Source organism: Plectropomus leopardus, chromosome 18 (genome assembly GCF_026936395.1).
Source record: "Plectropomus leopardus strain MGB_pleo_1.0 chromosome 18, ASM2693639v1, whole genome shotgun sequence".
Lineage (NCBI taxonomy): Eukaryota > Metazoa > Chordata > Actinopteri > Perciformes > Serranidae > Plectropomus > Plectropomus leopardus.
In genome coordinates this window covers 4,085,001-4,102,500 of record NC_142193.1, presented here as the reverse complement: position 1 = coordinate 4,102,500, position 17,500 = coordinate 4,085,001, and the positions used below count along the sequence as shown (strand labels likewise).

At 38.3% G+C, this 17,500-nt stretch overlaps 2 protein-coding genes and 1 long non-coding RNA gene across 5 annotated transcripts in view; 1 reads left to right on the top strand and 2 right to left on the bottom strand.

Moving 5' to 3' along the window:
* The window catches only part of LOC148186418 (uncharacterized), a 36,480-nt gene extending 31,523 nt beyond the window's left edge, over positions 1-4,957 (top strand). For all 3 annotated transcript variants that reach the window (XR_015779678.1, XR_015779679.1, XR_015779680.1), the window contains one exon: positions 182-4,957. This is a non-coding gene — a long non-coding RNA (uncharacterized LOC148186418). The remainder of the gene's footprint in view (positions 1-181) is intronic.
* Positions 1-7,528, bottom strand: part of hoxb3a (homeobox B3a) — a 101,873-nt gene extending 94,345 nt beyond the window's left edge. Inside the window, exon 1 of the mRNA XM_088091307.1 lies at positions 6,687-7,528. The gene's annotated coding sequence lies outside the window, so the exon portion shown is untranslated. The remainder of the gene's footprint in view (positions 1-6,686) is intronic.
* Positions 7,529-11,901: 4,373 nt separating this feature from the next.
* Positions 11,902-17,500, bottom strand: part of LOC121937766 (homeobox protein Hox-B7-A-like) — a 10,249-nt gene continuing 4,650 nt past the window's right edge. Inside the window, exon 2 of the mRNA XM_088069236.1 lies at positions 11,902-14,582. Within this exon, the coding sequence (XP_087925362.1) occupies positions 14,320-14,582 (263 nt within the window). The 3' untranslated portion in view covers positions 11,902-14,319. The remainder of the gene's footprint in view (positions 14,583-17,500) is intronic.

Below are 17,500 nucleotides of genomic sequence, written 5' to 3'. Positions count from 1 at the left end.
CGCATAAGCTTGTGCAAGATGTTTTTTCTCCACACTTTCTTAAACTCCATGCAGTTGGAGAGTACAGGACCTGAAGGTAACAATGTGACCTAATTTCTGTTACCATATCATGTGACTGCCTTGAAATATTCATCCACGCTGGCTGTGTGTGGAATGAGCGCGCTGTTGTCTGTCCTTGCAGGTGTGCTGCAGTTTGGAGAGGCGCGCGTGGCGGCGAACGGCAACAAACGGCACACACACACAGAGAGACAGAGAGAGAGAGAAAAGGAGGAAGACTCGGGATAGGAAACGGAGACTGGAAATGTTTGCTAAAGTCTGGAAGCAGCGTGAGGACAGAAACATATACACCTTAAAGGGAGACAGTCACAGCTTACTTTCACACGCACAAAGTGTCTGTGTAATATTTTCTATTGTAGATTAATCTACAGCGGATTTGAATAAACTTACATTTGCGCACAGTAGGCAGAAATGGAAAAAAATAAAATAAAATAGCCAACATGTTACCGTGCGGTTGGCCTATTGTTGCCATTTTATTCACGTCACATAACCTCGGTCTGCAATTATCCAAAAAATCCACTACGTTTTTAAAGAGTTTGCAAAGCGAACGTGTTGTTTAAAAGGACCATAGAATATTATCTTACTAATTTTAACAATTTTGAGTGAAATATGAGAATTAAAACAACTAAAATACACGAACTTTTACTACTACTGTCACGCACAACTACAATTCTACTGCTGCTGCTACTACTACTACTACTACTACTACTACCGTTACTACTGTCATCATATTAATGATACAAATACTGCAAAGCAATGTTATAGTATGCTCAGTCGGCGAAAATAGAACAAAAAAAGCGTAATATTCTGGAATGTCACCAGTTAATCACTAGTTTAAAAAATAATAATTTGAAAAAAATAATTCTCAATAATAATAATAATAATAATAATAATAATAATAATAACATGCATTATTTTGAGGACTTGAAGCCGGCTATATTCCTGCGCAGTAAATCGGTGTGTGTGATGGAGCTGCGGTGTAAACAGTTCAGGGCCGCTGAAGGAACTCCAGGAATCTGAGAAACTTCAGAGATTATCGACAATTAAAGCTGAAGGAGTCAGACTGCTGCTTTATTGCTTTATGGCCGTGTGTGTGTGTGTGTGTGTGTGTGTGTGTGTGTGTGTGTGTGTGTGTGTGTGTGTGTGTGTGTGTGTGTGGCACATAGAGAGAAACAGAGTGTTCAGGACTTTTATGGCTTTATGGCCGTTTATGACTCCTTGTAAAGTCCGAGGAATGGCGACGAACTGAAAAACAGGCCCGCAGCAAACAGCAGATGAACAAATGTGCTGCACACAAGGAACGCACGTGCACACACACCACACACACACACACACACACACACACACCCACACACACACACACACACACACACACACACACACACACACGCACACACACACACACACACACACACACACACACACACACACACACACGAGTACTGTACAGTTCATCTGCGGTTCATTTCAGCCCCGGCAATGCTTAAACCGCCGGTATTTCAACCGCTATTATTAAAAAGCACCGTCAAATAATTAACTGTCTATGAGATGAAACATCCACTGTGTATTTTATTGACTTGCACTTGATTCATTTCTCCTTTTTGCCTAAAATTTTAGTTCAAACATTTCAGAGCGATAACCACACTAAAGAATATTTGTAAATTTTCCGTGGGGTTTATGGTAGAGCTACCATTTCAACAATAACGCATCTTTATTTCTAAAATAAAAATGAAAAAAGTCCCGACGTGTATTGCTGTCAAACCCATGAATGCGATTTTTTGGGGGATTCGTTCAAACTCATTTGAAAACCCCACTGTATCGAAAAGAAAATATATAATAATCAGAAATATTCTTATCACTAGGCGAGGAAAGATGAAGATTTTATTTTAAAAATGAATATCTTCAAAGATTGTTTCCGTTCCAAAGTTGCATAAGTAAAATAAAATAATAATGAAAAATATTCTAAAATTGGCTATTACAAATTAAAGGTGTACAGGTAGATCATCCGAGTGTTTGATCATATAAGAAGGGAAAAATGGATGGATTAATATTTCTGGTTTATTTAACTAAAGCAATGCAGAGGTTTACACAGAGACCAGTGAGGAAACAGTGTGTAAATGCGTGTTTGTGCGCGCGCTTGCTCACCGACCTCTCCTGCGCGTGTTAATGACAAACTGAGAGAAACTGCCTCACTAGTGCTTTTTTGTTTTAATGTATTAATCGTTTCCAGGCCCCGCGAGCTGGCTGGCCGCGTCCTTCACGGCACCGTGAGCTCGTGCTCTGGGTCAGCTCACCGAACTGTTACTGGTGGGCGCGAGCCCTTGGCCACATAATGGCCCCGGAACGAGTTAAAGATTAACGGACGGATGAATGCGGCATCACGGGGAGCTGGGGCTGCTTGTTTTTCTCCAAGTCTCTGCAAAAATAGGAAGAAAAAAAAAAACTGGCACGCGCACTGGTGCACGTAACTAATTCACTTCTTATTTTAGCTGGTAATCAGGGACACAATAAGCTATAAACGGTTCTACAACATAAACCGCAAACAATTGTAATTGCATTTAACATATTAAATATATTTAAAAAGATTATTATTATTATTATTATTATTATTATTAGTGTTAGAGCTGTTACTTTATGTTGTTGTCATTAACTGTTTTAATTTTGCAAATACCAAAACTTATTATTACCTCTCAGCCTTTATAATTTACATTAATATGATTTAAGTTCAATAGACCTCAACTTTTAATGATTACAGTGGTGCATGAGAGTTGTTTATGCAGCAGAATAACAATAAGGTGGAAATCACTTTTAAAACTGCCGTCCTGATAATCATAATCGAGCTCAATCCCTCACTGCGTTTCCATCAGACAGAGAAAGAGAAAGAAAGCAACCCACAACCAACAAGACAAAGGAGTAAAAACGCACGCCCCACACATTTCCAAACGGTCACGTGCACGCACATACTCCCTGGCCTTCGTCATGTCTGGTCTGGTTTTAGTCCAAAGAGGACAACAAAGTAAAGTCGCGGCCACATCATCAGTTTGTCAACAGCTTACAGACCATTCACACACACACACACACACACACACACACACACACACACACACACACACACACACACACACACACACACACACACACACACACACACACACACACACACACGTGTTGTCCAACAGCACATCACACCCGACGACGACACATTTAGCATCTACGCCAGGAAGCATAGCGTGTAGAGGAGTCTTTGGCGAGTGGGTATTACCCATAAGATGAAGCGCGTGCTTCATATGTGTGGTTGAGAGTGTTCGGCACTGTCGTCGACATGACGCTAGATGGCACCAGAGCGTTTTGTAGGAACGCGCGGAGGCTGCAGAGGCTGCTGGGAGGCTCACTGCTGAGCACCGCCGCCGAGCTGCAGCTCTGTGCGGGCTGAGTCACTGCGACCACCGGCACCGCTCCTCCAGCCTCTGGAGCTGCTCACTTTAGTGTGTTTTTCCACGTGAGCCTGTTTTCGCCCACATTCAATGACATAAACAGTCTCCAAATACTCTGTCTGTCTGACAACATTAATAATACTTACATCTGAAAATAATTTATATTTAGTATGCGTGGGGAATTAGAAGTTCTGTCTTGGCTTCTATTTTCTATTTGATGCCAAAATACCATGCATATTAAAATATATATAAAAAAAATTCACTTGTGATGCATCTTGGTGTTGATCCATACTAAGGTCATGAATGTACGCGCGTGTACATGAATAATATATATTTGTACAAATGGTTGCTTATATAAATAAACATATAAACCCGTCATGAGCCGTTATTATTAGGACTTAAACACAGAATTTACGCCGGACCTAAACAACGATGAGAATATTAGCATTAATTATGAATAATATAATCAGTTATTATATATCCATATTAATTACAACAATAACCACTTCTACTTCAGTTAAATTAACAGAAACGCCAATAACTGCAATAGGAAATGTCTGCATTGCAAAGACTCAGGACACTTGTGTTTAAAGTTAGGAGGTAGACCACGACGATACGCAGATCTTGTAAAACAAGATATATGTACGAGTTAATAACTGGAAATTAAGTATTTATATTTAATAAAAAAAATTAAGCCGATATTAACAGCATAAATCTGATTATGTTATTTGCCCCTTCTCTCTAACACACACTGGATTTTAAATATGAGCCAAATTAAATGTTTGTGCTGTAATAAAGGAAGGAACTAGTTTATGAACATAAAGTTGATGAACTGTGCTTAATGTGGCTGTGTGCCGAATTTTTACAAAGCCTTGCGCCTATTGATATTACAGCATCCCACCCGCGCGCAGATATTTCATGAACGTTGGACGTAAAAGAAAATTTTACAGACGCATATTTTTACAGAATCGTCCAGTGTTGTCATTCCTGTCTGGTGATTTGGTTTCTTTTTGAATCCCAGTCACGTGAAATAGACACATATGAGAAATACTGAGCCAATAATACGCTTATGGGAAATGTAGCAAGCCACCAAAAACGCTTTGAATGTTTTCCTTCTGGTCATATTTTTGATAACTTGTGGTGATATTGGTATTTATATTATCTTTTGGTTAAAAAAATAAGAAAAGTAATGTATATCAAATGTATATTGTTACATTCCCAGCCAGCGGTATGCTGTATAGCCAGATTCCTGCAGAAATAAAAGTCATGCCTTTCCAATTAGAGGTGTTAGTGACATTCAGAGGGTATGGTGTCAACGCGCCTCTGCATACACAGAGTGAGGGGGGAGTGGTGGACATTAGCAGCTGTAATATGTCAAAAATGGATGTATATTTTGTAGAAATTTGTGTATGTTTGTCTTCTGATGCCTTCGAAGAACACCACTAATAAAACTGCCAAAGACCTCAGCTTGTTTACTGTTCAAGGCCGCATCATTGCACAACTGTGCGCCGCTTTTCCAACAACCAACATCATTTCCAAGTTTTAGAAGGTTATTTCTATATCACACCTGCACATTCACTATCGCCACATTATCTGCGTTCTGAGATACTGAGTTAAAGTTTTGCATTCCAAACAGCATAAATGATCTATTTTTTTTTTTACATTTTCAAAATAAAAAGACCAATAATAAAACTAAAAAAAAAAACCCACTTAGCATTATATCAACAAATTGTCAAAGAATATATGAATGACTCAGTTTTGACAAAAATGTCATAGAAAACCTTATAATTCTAAGGTTACGCGACAGAGATGCACACCGTGGTATTTTTTGGTATTAGTGAATGCTGGTCTAACAGCAACCAATACTCAGTTCTAATAATAATTGCTGTTATAATTTTAATATATATATATATTTATATTTAAAGTGAATTTGTATAGACAGCAAATGTGCTGTGTTTTTTTGGCATTAACTAGTTAACTAAACTAGTAGCAGATCCAACACAGTCTTAAAAAGCATACAGACGGTAATACGTTACAGATAATGTGACGCGCAGCTGAGCGCATACATTACTGCATATTTACAACCTGCTATATCACAAAAGCGAGAGATCAAAATAGAAGTAGCCCTAGAACTATTGTCAAAGAAAAATCTTCCTCTCTCTCTCTCTCTCTCTCTCTCTGTGTGTGTGTGTGTGTGTGTGTGTGTGTGTCTAGAAGGAATTCTCTTAGACACCCTGAAAAGGTGTTTGATATTTGAGACAGCAGCAAATTGGAGAGACCAAAGAGAAGATAGACAGACAGACAGGCCTGCAGATGTATGTGCATGTATGTGTGTGTGTGGGGTGGGGGGTTGTTGGGCGGTGTCCTGGCCGGATAGGTGTAGACAAAAACAAAAAAAAAAAACAGCCCGCCCGCCGCAGGGAGGAAATGAGAAGGGAAACAAAGTCATAAAAGTGGGCTGGACGGTGTGAGACAGAAAAAAAAACATTCCTGTGTCTGTAAACACACACACACACACACACACACACACACACACACACACACACACACACACACACACTAGCTGTCAGTCAGCTGAAACCTGGAAGCTGTTCCTCTGAGAGCTGGAAGTGAAACAATTAAAAAAAAACCTCACTGAGAGAACAAAAGACAATACAGAGAGCCAGAGATAAAAACTACCCGCAACATGAAACAGCCGGTAAGACGCACGACACGCTCTCTTTCTTTTCAAAACAGAACATTTCCATTGATAATTAGACAAATCCAGCACACCTGCCCTCACATCAGAGACAGCCTGCTCTCTTCTGCACACACACCTCTCCCCCCTCCCTCCGTCCACAGTGAACGGCTCGGGGCAAAAAAAAGATGGTGAGCTAATCTTCCGGATCACAAACAGCCGGGTTTGAACCGATGGATGGCTCTTTTCCACGGCTAATCCCACCACTTAGAGAGCCAATTCATCTGCAGAGTTCATCATGCAGCCTAATCCAGCCAGGAAGCGCTCTAATCTGAGCTGGGAAAGTAACACCTCATTTATAAGGTTAATGTGTAAACCAGGAGCAGCAGAGTCACGCAGAGCACTTTGACTTGTTTTGCTCCTTTAACAATAATGCAGCAGCAGCAGCAGCAGCAGCAGCAGCAGCAGCAACAGCGCGAGGGGCTGCAAGAGGAGGAACGTGCATGAATGGCTCTTACCGTTTGTTGATAATCCGTCACGAGAGCCCCGCACACCTGCAGATGACTCCGGCGTCCCGCGCGCAGGGAAGCCAGGCACCCCGGAATGGCACGAGGCAGTGTGTAGACCGGATGGATGGATGGTAATTGGATGGAGGGGTGGCGGCGCGAGGAGGTGAGGATGAGGAGGGGTGCGTTCCCCTGTTGTCATCCAGTCGTCAAAACACCGCCGTCATCTTCATCGCCGCCCCTATCATCACCATCCTCCTCCTCCTGCTCGCGCTGACAAGTGAGGAATTAAATAAAATTTTTAAAAAATAAATAAAAAAAAACACACAAAAAACGGGGTCATCTCCCGGGTTTTGGGGTCTTCTCCGCCTCATCGCAGCGGAACTGTCCCCCCATCTCGGTCCGCCGATTTAGCGTAGACAGCACGAGACCAGACGGAGCGCGGAGCCATAGCGGAGGAGGAAGAGCATGAGAAGGAGGAGGAGGAGGAGAGGTGGGGGAGGAGGGGGCGGGTTGTTGTGCCGGTTTCCTCAGTTCACAACTAGTATTCTCATTAACTAGTCCGTTTAATTATAGCCGGCGTTAATTTCCTTCGCGGTTTTGCCCGGGCTCCGCGCGGCAGCCTCGCGAGCCCCGGGAAGGAGCAGAAAGGGAGGAGAGGAGGAGGCAGCTCGGGCCGGAGCGGAGTGCAGCAGCAATATAGCCACTTGGGAAATCATAAAAAGTTCATGTTCACGTTAAGCGCGTCCACATGACCAGCCCGTCGGCCAATCCCCGCGCGCGGCCACTCATAAACTTGTATCACAAAGTTGTAAATTTTCATAAAACAACAAGGAATTTATTGCATTTCTTCATGGAGTGCCGTTAGAGGGGAGCTGCTCCTTCTCTTTCTACCATTCTCTGCGCCGCCATTTTCTTCTTCTTCTGCTGCTCTTTAAGAACAACATGCAGGCAGCTCTCAGCACACAGCAGACTCTGAGAATTTGTATTTTCTTCTTGTCTTTTTTCTTAAAGATCTATGTTTGTGCAGAGTGGGTTTGTGCGCCAGACGCCTCTTTATTTCATGCTGGATGAGTGAATGAACCACAGCAGGCATTTGTCCAGACTGCTAAAGTGTTTTCAGATGCATTTCATCAACATTCAAACCCAAAAGGTTAAACAAACAACTCACATATGATTTAAAAGACAGATAGATGGAATATTATAATACACATTGTCACAGTTTGGCAGCGAGAATGAAGAATATACGCATTGCACTATGTCCATTATTGTTTAATCACCTTTATGCAACATTTGTGTGTGTGTGTGTGTGTGTGTGTGTGTCTGTGTGTGTGTTTGTGTGCAAACCTCAGTAGTGTCTCGTGAGCCGACACATGCAACAATAAAAAGCAGCTCGAGGTGAAGCTTGCTGTCCGTCTGCACACCGACAGTGAAAACGATAGTGATCGCTGTGTTAACAAAATTTCATTTTATTGAAACATTATTTTTTTTAGTATTCCTAACCACCCAGGTTTACATAAAGACTTATTATTTTAATAACTGATTATTAAGCTCCAGAGGCAAAGAGCTGAATTTATGACCCAGGCGCTCGCGCTCCTTGTTTGTGTCCACCCAGCTGCAAGGGGATGAAGCTGCTCACCGATGTTAGTGAACCTGGTGAATTTTGGCCCCGTGGTGATCTGCAGGCTCAACAACAGCACCACCTGAGAGGTGCTGTGGGCCTGGAAAAGCCGTGCGTAAAAGCTGTTTCGCAATGCGGCAACGCGTCACCATTTTTACGGCCTGCAGGCCCGTAGCCGCAGGATGCCCTGAGACCAAAACACACCGCAGTATTTTTTTATTTTTTTTGCAAAATATCCTGCTTTAGAATAGTGAAAAGCAGCCGGATGCGGTTAGAGGAGGGCCTGGTTTAAAAAGGAGACATGTGAGGATGCACCTGAATATCCGGAAGCTATAGCTTGGAGAGGGGTCGATTTTCTCCGCTTGGTTCATGAGATGAATATTTGATTGATTTGATTTTGATTTTGTTAATTACATTAATTTAATATTGCCAATAACCTAATAAGCTATTGAAACCACGTTTTCAAAATTCTACATTAAAAACATGCACTTGACCAAACCTTCAATATCTCACCTCTAAAACTCACGCAACCCATCAAAACAGACAGCGAAGGCTCCTTTGACCAAAACAATTGCAACAATTCTCATTTAGAAAGCACACATGCTCACCCACAACACGGACCCGAAAAGCACTAACAAACACTAATATACATTTGAATTCTTGTGTCTGAAGTTTAAATGATTTTTCACAAAAAAATAAATATTTCAATCTAGAACAAGAATAACACATTTTTGCCTTATTGACAAGAATCAATCATAAATGCTGCAATCTGCCTCAGTATATTGTATTTTTTCTAAATGTTTGCATATAGTCAGGTGGAAAATTAAAAGCTGAAACAAAAAAAAAAAATCCAACTCCTGAAATTCTAGTGTTGTATTTATAATTGCCTATAAACCCATCGACAACACGTATAGTATAATCACTCGTGGTAGCTCTTGTCCTCCCCTTCAGCTGCATTTTGCCACAACTTCTCATCTTTATCACGTCCTATGTCTCCACAGCTGATGTATCTTCTAGAGAGTAAATTTTCTGATAATTCTTCCATATAATCAATAGGGTGACTGCAGAAACGCACGGAATTTGCCATCATATTTAACATTTTAAAGAGTCTGTCAGTATTTGTAAAATGATATTTTGTGTTTTGTAGGTGCTGAATGAGAAAATAGTTAATAGATATTTTGGAAAATGTGGTCATTAGATGCATTTTGTGCGGAAGCAATGGATTCCACGTACATTGGTTTCGTCAATTTAGTTTTTACAAATGCATGTAAGTCATCGAAAAAAAGTAGTATTGTCCTTCCGCAAAAAAAGAGCTCAAACACTCTCTGAATCTTAAATAAGCTAAAGATGCAGCCGGCGCCTCCTTGCAGCACTATGACGCAAACAAGTCCTGTTTTGCCTCAATAAGAGCGCGCGGTCCAAGTGATGCTTTCTGAGCTAGATTTTAAGAAAGGCTAGAATGCAAAATCCAATACATGGACACATTAAAATGCTGCAAAATATCAAAGATCAACAGTACTGCATTATATACTGGTAAATTGGTAAACTGGTAACTGGTTTATATAGCTTCCCCAGTCTGCGTTCATTACCATTTTCTCCATCAGCAAAGCATAAATAATCCATTCAAACAGCCGACATCATGACTGAATAAAAGAAAATTGGCAAACTCATGTCTCCACTAAAGCATTGTGGTCAAATCACTTTCCAGTACAAACAGCGTTCACATTTTTGCTCTTATCCAATTTAAACCCAAAACGACTTTCTCAGACCCTCAGTGACCCGCCTGTGACCTCTCCGGACTGCTGTCTGGTCCGCAGGAACCGCGGATCCAGCGCTTCCTCTATGCAAATGTCCCGCGTTAAAAATTAACAGAAAGTACAAAAAAAAGCAGCAGCACAGGAGGCGCAAACAGGCCGCTCGGTCCACTTTCTGCTGCTTTCTTTGTGTGTCTGCAGCTTTTATTGGGGTTTCCGGCCTTTTCATGGACGCAATAAAGGCATCAGGACCTGCTATAACATCCCCCCTCACACCACTTTCTGAGGGCTTTTTCTGGTTCCTGCAGGCAGCCGAGGACTTCCAGGGGCAACCCAGACTGTTCCTTTGGATTTGGTGAGTTTTTGCAGCCTGACTGTGGATGTTTTAGCTTATTCAGGTAAAATGTGGGGAAACTGGCCGCAGCTCGGAGGTTTTTAATGAGCTGGGAGCTGAAAAGGTGTCAAGAGGGAGTGCAGTTTAAAAATACATGTCTTGGTCTTGTTTGAAACCACAAAGGAACAGGGACATATTCGAAAGTTATTTATACACACACACACACACACACACGTAGCCTATAAAAAACGAAAGAAGAATTTAAAAGAATTCATGATTCAAGAATAAATGATTTTTTCATGAAAAGATATATTAATTTAGCTATACTTTAGCTATACTGTTTAAAATGGGACGTCATTCTATGATTTTTATGCAAAAATCAGTTTCTTCAATATTTCGGTGAAGTCGATCATGAGAATACATTTAAGCTGTATTGAGTTACACTTTTCTGCATCGAGTATTAAATTGGTGGTTGAGAAAAGAAATGTAACGTGGTAAAGTTCACATCAGTATAACAATGTGTCAGTGTTTCCATATCTGAAAGTAGCATTGTCTTCATTTTGTGCAGCCTATCCAGACACTGGAGCAAAAACACAGCATTAAAATTTGTGTATTCAATCTTCGCCACAACATCTTAGGCGTCAGAAATTTTAAATAACGAAATACGTTTTGAGGAAAGGTTTCAGGAGGAAAATAACATGTTCTTATTAAACAAAAAATAAAGAAAAACGTAAAATGTTCTTTCAACCGCAACTCAAGGTCATCATCCGTAGATGAAGCTAGCTTTAATAAATGAAAAAAGCAACACTTATGTTTTTGGTATTTAAATCATTAATGTTTTGTGTATCACAAAAATAGTTAAGCATGTGTACATTACTTTTTATTTTATTTTCAGTTTTAGAGAATTGGTCATTGACTCATGTGATATGCATGTTAAACAGTGCAGCTGGACCATGTAATCCAAAATCACAAATTTATATAGGCTATGGTTTTATTTTATTTTATTTTATTTTATTTTATTTTATTTTATTTTATTTTATTTTATTTTATTTTATTTTATTTTATTTTAGGTTTGGTTTCAAGGTTTGGGTAGATTGTTTTTATCATTATTATTATTATTATTATTATTATTATTATTATTATTATTATTATTATTATTATTATTATTATTATTATATTTATTTATTTATTTTTAGGATTGGAGTTCAAACCCTGATTGCACTGCTAAATAGGGATCTAGGTGTAAATACTCAAACTTCGAATGTTACTTAGCTATTATGTGTGACAGTAGGAGGTAAGAGCACGTTGATATAGTTAAACCTGTAAACAAGGTGAGGATGTTTGAAGAGCACATTGGCTCATTACTGAGGTTTATAATGTGTGAAAGTCATGATTACACTCTCAAATCAGAGTGAGGATGGTTACAACTTAACACTGCCCCTGCTGCACAGAATGTGTGTGCAAAACTTTTCTTATGGGAGAGAACTTCAGCAGATCCATGTGAATGAAAAATAGTGCTTTCATTTTCAAACTGGAATTTTTATTTCTTTCAAAGTGTGCAAAACAGCTACATTTATTTTTATGTAAAACGCACAGCATGTTTGAATGTAGATTATGCAGTTATCAGATATTTTCACATCTAAAACAGCAATTTTTATTATTATTATTTTTTTTATTTATATTTGTACATCAGATTTTTGTGAGTATCTAAAATGTCTTATGGTGTTATACTGAAACTGACCACATAAGAAATCCTCCATCTTGGGCATGTCCTCAATAAACAGCATGCTAGGTCTATTTTAGGAACTTGATGATAATCAAAACCTGAAGTTGATATGTTTTCCTCTGCTAAATGGCCTTTTTATTCCAAAATTGGATGTATGGAAATCCAAAGTGCAACATGAAAGTATGAAATAAATGCTGACAAGTTTAATATGTCAGACCTTTAATGATATCTTGTCCAAAATGAATTATCATTATTTCTATGTTTTTATCTTCTAACAAAACCAGAAAAATAATAATGTTTAATATAATAATGTTTAATAATGCCAAATAAAAGGGAGACATTCTGCAAGATGACAACACACTCATTGTAGTTTAAGCTTTTATTGTTAACATGTGCATTATAGTGTGAGCATGTTCTGTATCAACATGAAAACACAGGGGCAAATCCATTCAATACATTTTAAAGCATATATCCAAGCTAAAATTCAAATGCTCGACTAAACAAACACATAACAGTCAGGAAGTCATTGGTTATATTTTAATCTTTTTCCTCGATTTAAATCTGTGTACTCTCTGCATATCTCTAGGTTTGCAGCCTTTTTATTAAAAATGTAACCAAACTGAGACAGCATCAAACCCATAGTTTTACTGAGATGCAGCCTGGTGACTGTCAGAGTGATTTTTAAGCCTGCAGAGGTCAAATCTTCACATAATTGTGTGATTCTGTTTAAATTAAATATCTGCACTGTTAAATCTGCCATGTTGATCTTAGAATAAACTTGGAAACAGATTGCATTGAAAAAAGGAAAGTAAATATAACTATCAGCCTTTATTTCTATTTACTTTATATCTAATTGCTAAGTTTATTAAAAATTTAGCATTTGCTTAACATAGTGAAGTTGTTGCTACTTGAAAATGATGACCTTGTTCTTTTTAGGTGTTAGCAACTTCAGTAACCAAGTTATACTGACTTCACCTGAGCATCACAAAGAGGATTTTGCCAATTTGGTTGCTTGTTCTCTTTTCTTAACATGTTTAAGAAAATGCAAATAGGATTGACTATTTTGCAACCAGCAGAACACAGACAGTAAACTTGGTTTCCTGAAGTTGCTAAAATTTAGAAAGACTGATTTGATAAGACTTTTCATTTTTAAGTTGCAACAACGTCACAAAATTAAATAAATATAAATACATGTCATGTAAACTTAACAATTAGATTTTCAGTTAACAAAATGACAAATTATATTTATATCATATTTTTCAAGGCAATCGTTTTCCTGGACTTTTTTTAAAAAAGTTAAATCAAAAGAGCAAAAGAAAAACATTTTTAGGTATACAAATAAATAAATAAGAAGGGATTTAATACTCCTTTCGAAAATTATAGCATTTAGAAAGACCACTTAGACTATAATGGAGATAATATTTACAGAGTATAACTGAATCATTTAGTTAATAATAATAAAAAAAGACTTTTTTTGATATTTGAGTTTGGTTGATGGTTGGGGTTCTGTCTTTGCTTACAGCTGTGCACTGACAGTCCAGCGTGGAGCACAGTGGTAATATTGCAATAAGCATAAAGCTAATAATGAAATGATTCTACTGTCTAACACAAATTTTCTGTCTTGCATGCACAGGAATCATAAGTGCCGCTGTTTCATTCATCAAAGAGAATTTTGTCCTTTCCTACTGCACATGAATGAGATTTTCTCATCATAAGAGTCTCTGCTGTATCTAAATTTTTAATCTTAACTGTAAAAGCTTTTCCTGCTGTGCAATACAATGGGATCTATGAGAAGAGCCCTATTCTTGAAATCAGCATAGGTATATTTCATTGTTTCAGGACATTTCATTCATTCTTAGAGATAGAGGAGCTTAAGACCATCTACTGTGTTCTAAAATTTGATGTTTACCTGTTAGTAGTTTAAGCACCTTGGATTTTTTTCTTTTCATCCTTAGCTTCACATAAAAACATCTTGCTGTAAACTCTACTGTAAACCAACTAAAATTATGTTATTTGGCAGAAATTTCTCCTTTAAAAAAAAGCAAAAGCTTGTTTTTTTTCTTTGTAAGTTTCTTTGCTCAGTCAGGCTAAAACCTGACTGCAGGCAGAGTTTTTTTCTTTATTTTTGTCATCCATACATCACTTATTAAAATGTCATTCTAGAAATAAGAGCTTAAAAGCGACTGTTAAAGTGTCCAGCAGCAGAGTCATCACTCCTCTTCATCTTCCTCCTCCTCTTCCTCCTCAGCAGCGGGCAAAGCTGCTGTTGGGGAGCTGGTCTCTCTGTTCTCCTTCTTCCACTTCATCCTCCGGTTCTGGAACCAGATCTTAATCTGCCGCTCCGTGAGGCAGAGCGCGTGCGCCACCTCTACCCTCCGTCGCCGCGTGAGGTACCGGTTGTAGTGGAACTCCTTCTCCAGCTCGAGCGTCTGGTGGCGCGTGTACGTCTGCCGCCCGCGCCTTCTGTCTGCACCTGCACACAGGAGCACACAGCATCTGTCCCCCTGCTCAGAGGAAGTCATAGTGTGCGGGCTGATCATGAATACTCTAACTGTGAATTTCGTTTTGGTGAAATAAATAAATTTAAACATATTAGCTCTTGCTTTGGGGTTATGTGAAATATTTTCCTCCAAAAATGTATATTTTTTTTCTTTTTATAACATCCAATATTATCTAAGTCCTTTCAAATAAAAAAATAAATAAATAAACATTGAAATTGGGAGCGAAAAAATAAAAATGCGGATATCCCTCAAAAATATTTATGTTTTTTTTTCCTTTTTCTTTTTATGGCATTTTATGGCAATAAAATAAAATAAAATAAAATAAAATAAAATAAAATAAAATAAAATAAAATAAAATAATTGACTCCAGGAAGAATAGCTGCTGCTGATGTAATGGGGATCTAAATAAACAAATAGACACAACACCCTCAGCTCAGGAACACGGATCAGCCCTCACCTCAGCCACTCATTTTGTTAATCTTACACACTTCATTTGTTGTAACAAGAGAATTCTTTTTTTTCTTGCATCCGTTTGCTCTGTCTGCTTTTGGGTCCTTAGTCACAAGCGTGACTTCATGTCACAATTCTGATGGCATAACTTAAAGGTATCTCACGAAGTCAAAATTATGGAATTATAACACGAAGCCTTCTCTGTGCATCTTCCAGTAGTATTCAGCAGAATCAGCTGCCTCTCAGCTCCAAGACTAACTTTTAAATAAATAAAGAAATGAATAAAAACAAAGGGGGGACTGCAACACTGTAATTAATGTCATTTGCATTCTGTTTGCACTTAAACGCTTCAAATCAACCAGTGTATCTTCTTTTCCTCTGGATAGTAAAATGGAAGTTTGACATTTAAGTTAAAGGTTTAATAGTAAATATTTACTGTAAAGCTGGCAGCCATTTGTGAATTAGAAGAAATGTAGACTGCAACATGAAATGCCAAAAACAAAGGTTAATTTTGGCTCCGTAGCTAACATCAGTATCAGTTATCACATAAAAAATTAAAATAAAATGAAAAATAAAATAAGACAAAATAAAATCCAACCACAATGGCACTTAGTTTGAATTTAGAACTGTTAGCAAACTTTTTGAAATTATTTATGAATCTATACTGTCTGTATCAATAACAGTGATCTTTGACATGATGTTGCTTCCCAAATTGAATAAAAATAATAATAATAATAAAAAAACAATCAAAAAAACTTTCAACCTGCTTGTATCTTTGTGTTCATTAGTCTAAGGTATCAGATTTGGGTCAATGTTGGGATAGAGGCCACATATAAAAAAGGGGTCAGAGGTTTGATCATGATGAATTTTTATGCAGCAGTTTTAGGAGGAGATGTCTTTAATTTCATCAAAATACAAGCCCTCTGCTATTCTTACATCCCCTGCAATTCCTTGCAGTCTACACCCATGCACTGGCCTCAATCCAAACATGGAAGCCACTTGTTGCCACCTCGACTTCCTGACAAACACATTTGACTTGTGTTTCTGTAAACATAGAGGAGCAGTTACTAAATGATGTGGTTCAACTGTTGGTTCAGCTGCTGTCTGTCTGCCCATGGCTCAATATTTACTCCACTGTGTTTAGACTTAAAGGGGATGCTTGAGGAAACCACATAATTAAAGGGCGGATTTAAGGTGGAAAAGAGTGCAAAATGTGACTGGTGGTGTTCTGGAGGGCCTGCCGTGTCCCTGAGTAAATCCAGTTCACAGAAATAGACCCAGAATGGAGATAAGGACATGTAGAGAGGGTAAGGCTGCTGCAGCACGCATGTTAGAGCCTCACTAATGTGATTCAGAGAAAAAAAAAAGAAAGCTCTTCATGTGAAATGTGCATGACTCAGTGCTGAGTAAGACCACAGAAAATACATTGACCTTCTGTCTCATGAGGTCACACAGCGCCTGAAGGTTAAGGAGAAAATGGGTCACATTTTTACAGCTCAGGGGTCGACTGCCGGCCACGAAAAAACCTCCACACTCACTTCCTCTGCAGAGAAAAACTCCCAGGAGTCAGTGCAAACTGGTACAGATGCCATCTGTGGTAAAGGTTTGAGTTTTTGGATTTTGCTGCTGAGCTGTTATTAAATTTTACCTTTTTTTAAAATTCATTTTTAGAGAAAAAAAAACAATAGGAAACCATCAACGTCAAACAAAACTGATTAACCCTATGTAACCTAGAGAGACATCACTTTTCTTGTGCTAGATTCAGACACGTCTCAATAGTATTTACACTTTTAAACCTATTGCAAGTTAGATTTATCTATTTTATTTTATTTTTTTCAGATCATGGTGGAAAAGGCAATAAGCAACATGACAAGAAATGTCCTGCAAATTGCAAGAAATTAGTAGATTTAGAAAACTTTTTGGGAATTTTAGAAAAAAAAAAAAAAGCTAGGGGGAAATTACAAATCTTCATAGTTGTTTTTTTTTTTTTTTAAAGTGTACAGAATAATTACATCTTTTGTCCTTTTTTTTTTAGCTTTCTCATTTGTTTTTTTCTTTTTTTCCTCTTTTTTTGTTATTCATTTTCAGATAATGTTTTTGTAGTTTTTATGAATTTTGTTTTCACTAATTTCTGGGTCATTTATTCTTAATTTGCCCATCACATTCTTCCCATGTTTTTGAAAGAAATCAAGGCAATTTGTTCGGGTTTCCATGGGGTTAAACACCCCTTCCTGGTAACTGGTTTGCACATTTCTGCTGTGGAATCTCTAAACACACTCTGAGTCACACTGCAATAAAAAGCGACCAGCAGCCTGTAAAAAACATCCACCCGGGCTTTGTGGCTGTCTGTGCCTACTTTAACAGCATTAGCTGGTGTTTAGTGAAGCCTCATAAATGACTGATGGAAGATTTTTCTGTTGGAATCCTCACTGGACCAAAC